At 36.0% G+C, this 5,279-nt stretch overlaps 1 protein-coding gene across 1 annotated transcript in view; it reads left to right on the top strand.

Moving 5' to 3' along the window:
* Positions 1 to 4,810, top strand: part of LOC102760403 (protein eyes shut homolog) — a 111,671-nt gene extending 106,861 nt beyond the window's left edge. The window contains 3 exon segments of the mRNA XM_015558683.1: positions 4,200 to 4,240; positions 4,609 to 4,659; positions 4,661 to 4,810. Of these exon segments, the coding sequence (XP_015414169.1) occupies positions 4,200 to 4,240; positions 4,609 to 4,659; positions 4,661 to 4,810 (242 nt within the window).
* The last annotated feature ends 469 nt before the right edge of the window (positions 4,811 to 5,279 follow it).

The raw sequence follows: 5,279 nt of genomic DNA, 5'->3' as shown, positions 1-5,279 counted from the left end.
TTATGAAAACTCTTATTTCTGTTGCCTATCCTATTCTTGATCCAAATATTGAATAGTGATGATAGAGCTACTTGTTTTGATCCTGATTTTATGGCAATATCTCTAGAGTTCCACTGTGTGTCAGTCCATCCTAGCCTGTTTGCTCTCATATTTGTTCTTTGATTTTGCTTGCTCTGTTCTACTGTAAGGGCCTGGCATTTGCAGTATGAATATCCCAAGTTTCCCATGTCAGCTGGTGTCCATCTGGGTTCAGCCAATGAGAGGTCCTGGCCAGAGTTTGCAGAGCAGAAGAAAAGGAGAAGCCAGGGTCTTTCTCCCCTATTTTCAGCCATAGGTAGCAACTCCAGCAGTAGCTGCCTCCATTTCATGGTTCCAGTTCTAGCCAGACAGGTATCTTTTGCTGGGCAAACCTGGTCCCTGACCCCAGGAATACCCTTTCCTCTGTTTGCTCCTCCAGTTTAGATGCCCAGCATGAAGGTCTCTGCCATGTTTAGAGGTCCTGCATTTATCATTCATCTCTCCCTCGGGCAGGCTGGGCTGATGGAACCCCCCCCCCACACACCCACACACACAGTGCACAAATTTCGTGCACCGGGCCCTAGTTAATAAATAATACAAAATTAACCGTGGGCTTCTGGTCAAAATGGCAGTGTAGGTAAACATGGTACTCAAATCCTCCAACAACCAAATGAAAAATACAACTAAACTTTAGAACACCATCATTGAAAAACTGCCTAGGGAGTTAAAGAAGCCACATGGAGACTGGTAGGATGAGTGGATATGCTAAACAGCTGATCTGACACCCACTTGTGGCAGTTTATAATTGCAAGGAATGTCTTGCTGCAGTATTCCCCACTGAGAAGCAAGTGTTCCTAGCCCTACACCAAGGCCCCCCAGCCAAGGGTTCCAGTGCCAGGAAGAAAAGTCCCCATAACTTTGGGCTGTAATATCAGAGGGTATTGTAGTTGAGGGAGACAGAGGATGGATGCTGGAGTCCCAGGCAGTTCCTCTGGACTTACTGGGACTCACCTCTTCGGAGCTTCAGTGATTTGACAGCAACTTGAAAGGAGCCAGAGACATACAGACAGCAAAAAAATTGCCTGGCATCAGGGCAAAGCTGAAAAGGGGAGCAGCTCTCTGCCAGATAAAAGTGCTGGCAGAAGCCATTATTCCTTTGTTGAGTTCTCCCTTTCCACAGAACTGACAGAGGGGTTCCATATTTGAGTCTCCATCAAGCAGTTCATACTGTTCACCCAACCCCGGCAATTCTCTGAAACTTGAAAGCTTATTCAAGCCATTTCCAGTGGCTTTTCTATACAAGTGTCTCTCTTGCCTCATGCTTTGGGCTTTCCTAAAATATCTCAAATGATCAGCATCTGGCCTCTACATACCCTGTACCTATCTAATCACTGGGTTTTACACCTGAAACTAATATGATATTGTATGTCAACTGTAATTGACAAATAAAACATGATTTAAAATTTTTTTAAAAAGAATTATAATTTGGCTGTTATAAAATAGTCACTGGTATGTAAATTACAACATAAGGGAAATAGTCAATAATATTGTAGTAACTATGTACGGTGTCAAGGGGTACTAGAATAATCAAAGAGATCACTTCTTTTTTATTGTTTTTTAATTACAATGGTAGTGACCATTGGTAATGCTTATCTGCATACATACTAAATCCTTTGGTTGATCTCTTACCCACCTCCCCCTTCCCTCTGAGGTTTGACTGTCAGTTCGATGCTTCTCTGTCTCTGGATCTATTTTTGTTTATCGCTTTATGTTGTTCAATATATTCCACAAATGAGTGAGATCATGTGGTATTTATCTAACAGTCTAACCACTGTTCTGTATGCCTGCAACTAATATAATATTGAATGACAGCTGTAATTTCAAAATATTAAAACTTGATTTTTTTCAATTAAAATAAAAACTAAAAGAAAAAAATAAACTTTGATCCTCATACTCAGAACTATAAATCTACTTTTGCCCATACTTTACATCAATTAATTATATAGGATGGCCCAAAAAATGTATACACAGACTTTGAATAATTATAATGATTAATAAAATACATTTCATTTTTAAAATCGAACTATCAGTTGTAAAAGTGTCTACTATATATTTTTATTTCCTGATTTGCATTCAATAGGAAATAGGGTTAATTTTAAATTATATTTAGAGATTAAAATTTGTATATTTTTCTTAATAATTTCTCAGGTATTAAATGTTAATTTATTAATTCATTTTAATATCAGTGTAAAATATTGATATTGTCCAAGGATTTGGAAGTTGCCATTTACACCAATATGTTAAGTCCTTATGATTTGTAGTGTTATCAGCAAAACTTTCTAGTACATCAGTGTTATTGAATCAATAAAAAATTACAAGATTAAAACCTTTTAAATTATATAAATTATTAAAATGTCAATTATTCCAATTTTATATTTTTAAGATTATTAACAATCTGATGAAACTATGATAGAATAGTTCTTCCAAGGTTTATAATAATTCCCATTTGCCTAAAAGGTCATTTATTTTTGGGGAAAGTCCATAATCTCTCTTACATATAAGTAAATGTCTATGTTCATTTTTTTTTAATCAAGACTTTCAAGTTTATGCCAAAACTCTAAGAGCCTAATTTTCTATTCATAAAAAAGACTAAATACATTACCCATTCACATTTACTGCTTTGCTAAAATTTTGGCAAAGACAAAACACATAATTTAAGCATAGTTTATCATTTTCCTTTTCCTTGTATTTTTGACTATCTGATCAATGGTCCCACAATATACATATAATGACAGAAAAATATTTATGATCAATAAATATTATAATTTTTCAAAAAAAAGCAAAAATAAAGAAGTGAAGGCAAGCTAAATTCAGGCTGATATGAAATCATGATAAAAGTTAATTATCTCCTAGTTGCAAAGAGTCGTAGAGGCTTAAGTACATAAAACTTATTTTTACAAAGATACACACCCACAAAAACAAGTTGTTAATATGGACAGTTTAAACAATAATTTACACCCTTGACAATTCCATAGAGCCATGTAATTAAAAACCTAGTGCTTATTAATCCCTAAAGTGTAAAAATGAATGGGGGGTTCTTATATGTCAAACACTATTATACATCAAATCTCCTTATGAGAGTAGAGATTTACTTTTTGTTTTAAAGCATCTGTCAAATGAGCAATTTTGTTCTTGTCAAAACTTTTACAGAGTGGCCACTGCAATTATAGATTGTCCTTGGGGGAATTATAGCAATTAGAAAGGTATGTACATGAGTTACAACATGAAGGAAGGAATGCATGATGTCCAAGACTGAAAGGACCCCATGAAAATATATGGAGGTGCTTGTGTAATGTCATGTCTTATGGAATGCCAAAGAGCAGTCAATCTCAACTGAGGACCTGACAAAATTGTGTAAAAAAATTTTGAAAAGGTGGCTTAAGGAAAATTTTGTCCTGGAAATGCAGACTCATGTGACCATATAAATTCACTGTTCATTAAATTAGCTAGATGATGAAGTTGTAAGATCTATGTCTATCTCTCTAGATTAAACTGGATCCCATAATCAAACCTTTTCTAAAATGTTTTCTTATTCTTAGGAGACAAACTAAACTTAACATTTGGGAAATTGATGAAAAGGAATTGAAGTTCAGATCTGAAACTGTCCCTATGTCACTGTCACAGTTGGAGAGAGGAATCTTCATTGGTCTCAAAGCAGGGTGCTGTTTGTAATCTAAGGTCCTCAAATTTGGTAGTTGAGGGCATTTTAATTGGATCTTTACAGAACTGTGTGTTTGTTCATGGTTGCCCCTCCAAAAGACTACCGGACAATTCCATTGACCAAGAAAAGTAATTCTCTCAGATTTATGCAGTAAGGAAAAAACAGCACCTTAACAGAATCTTACAAGTGTTTCAGAAGGAAGAAGTTATCAGAAGATATTTATATGTTTCAGAGCCTTGGTTCTCAGCTGATGGGGCTTTACTTGAAATGATCAGTAAGAATTTATATATATAGCTTTGTATTGTGGGCACAATGTGATGATAATCTTAAAGTGAGTTTGATGAGTAAATTGTTAGTCTTGGTAAGTAACTTATTTTAGTTAATTCACAATTTTACCTTTTAGGAGCAAGTATTTCATGGAGCAAAGAGTTAGTCATTTTTGCTGTTTTCTTTATTTTAGGTTCATTTCAGTTTTCATCATCAAAGACTGAAGTCCCAAAAGTATTATTTCATTTATTTTGTTAAAAAGCAAACAAACAACAACAACAAAACCCCCTTTATACTGTAGAAAGGTTTTCTAAAAGTATTTCCTACTACTGATTTGTTGTGGGGAACAGTTAAAAACGTTCATGCATAAGCAGGATGAATTGGTGTCTACTGGTAGGCTATTTCTTTTTTCTTTTCTTTTCTTTTTTTTTTGGTTAATCCTCACCTGAGGATATTTTTTCCCACTGACATTTAGAGAAAGTGGAAGAGAGAGGGAGGGAGTGAGAGTGACAGCAAGCATAAGTGCAAGAGAGAGAGAGAGAGTGACAAAGAGACAGAGACACCATGACATTTAAAATATTCTATTTCTTATTTTTTTACAGATGTGTGCAAATGGATGCATTTGTTTGACTGAAGAAGGAAATAAGGGATATTTTTTATCTATTTATTCCCAGAAGGCCTGGGAAAATATATCTGGAAAATACAACTGACTATCAAGAAAGTCAGTGTCAACTTGAAGTAATTTATGAAGATGAATTTAATATATCTAGGTATTTATACATTATATTATGTATAATAATATGAGCACATATAGAGGAAAAAGAATATAGACATATAGAAATACATTTTCTATATTACACTAGAATTAAAGTTAGTATCTGTGGTAAATAAAATCTGGGATAGATTCTCATATATTAAGATGTATATAGTTAATACCAGAGCAACCACCAAGAAAAGCCTATATAATAAAGAGGTAGTATGCCAATTGACCCTCACTCCATCACACCATCACAAGATGGCTGCACCCACAGTGGAGGCAGGGTTCCCGTAACACAAGATGGCTGTGCCCACAGCAGAAGTGGGTTTCCCATGATGAGCCATAAGGAGTGATCAGCAGGGACCTGAGGCTGCGTGGCACTGGGCCGGGGCGGGGGACCTGAGGCTGCACCCCCCACCTAGCGGGGCTTGATGGTGGTGGGGCCGGCCAGGTCTGGGTCTTGCATGATTTTGAGGTGCACGTGGGTGGGCGGGGACTACATTTTACTAATTTTCT

The sequence above is a fragment of the Myotis davidii genome, unplaced genomic scaffold, assembly GCF_000327345.1.
Source record: "Myotis davidii unplaced genomic scaffold, ASM32734v1 scaffold293, whole genome shotgun sequence".
Classification (NCBI taxonomy): Eukaryota; Metazoa; Chordata; class Mammalia; order Chiroptera; family Vespertilionidae; genus Myotis; species Myotis davidii.
The sequence above is the reverse complement of the archived record's forward strand: the minus strand, read 5'-3'. Positions and strand labels throughout refer to the sequence as shown.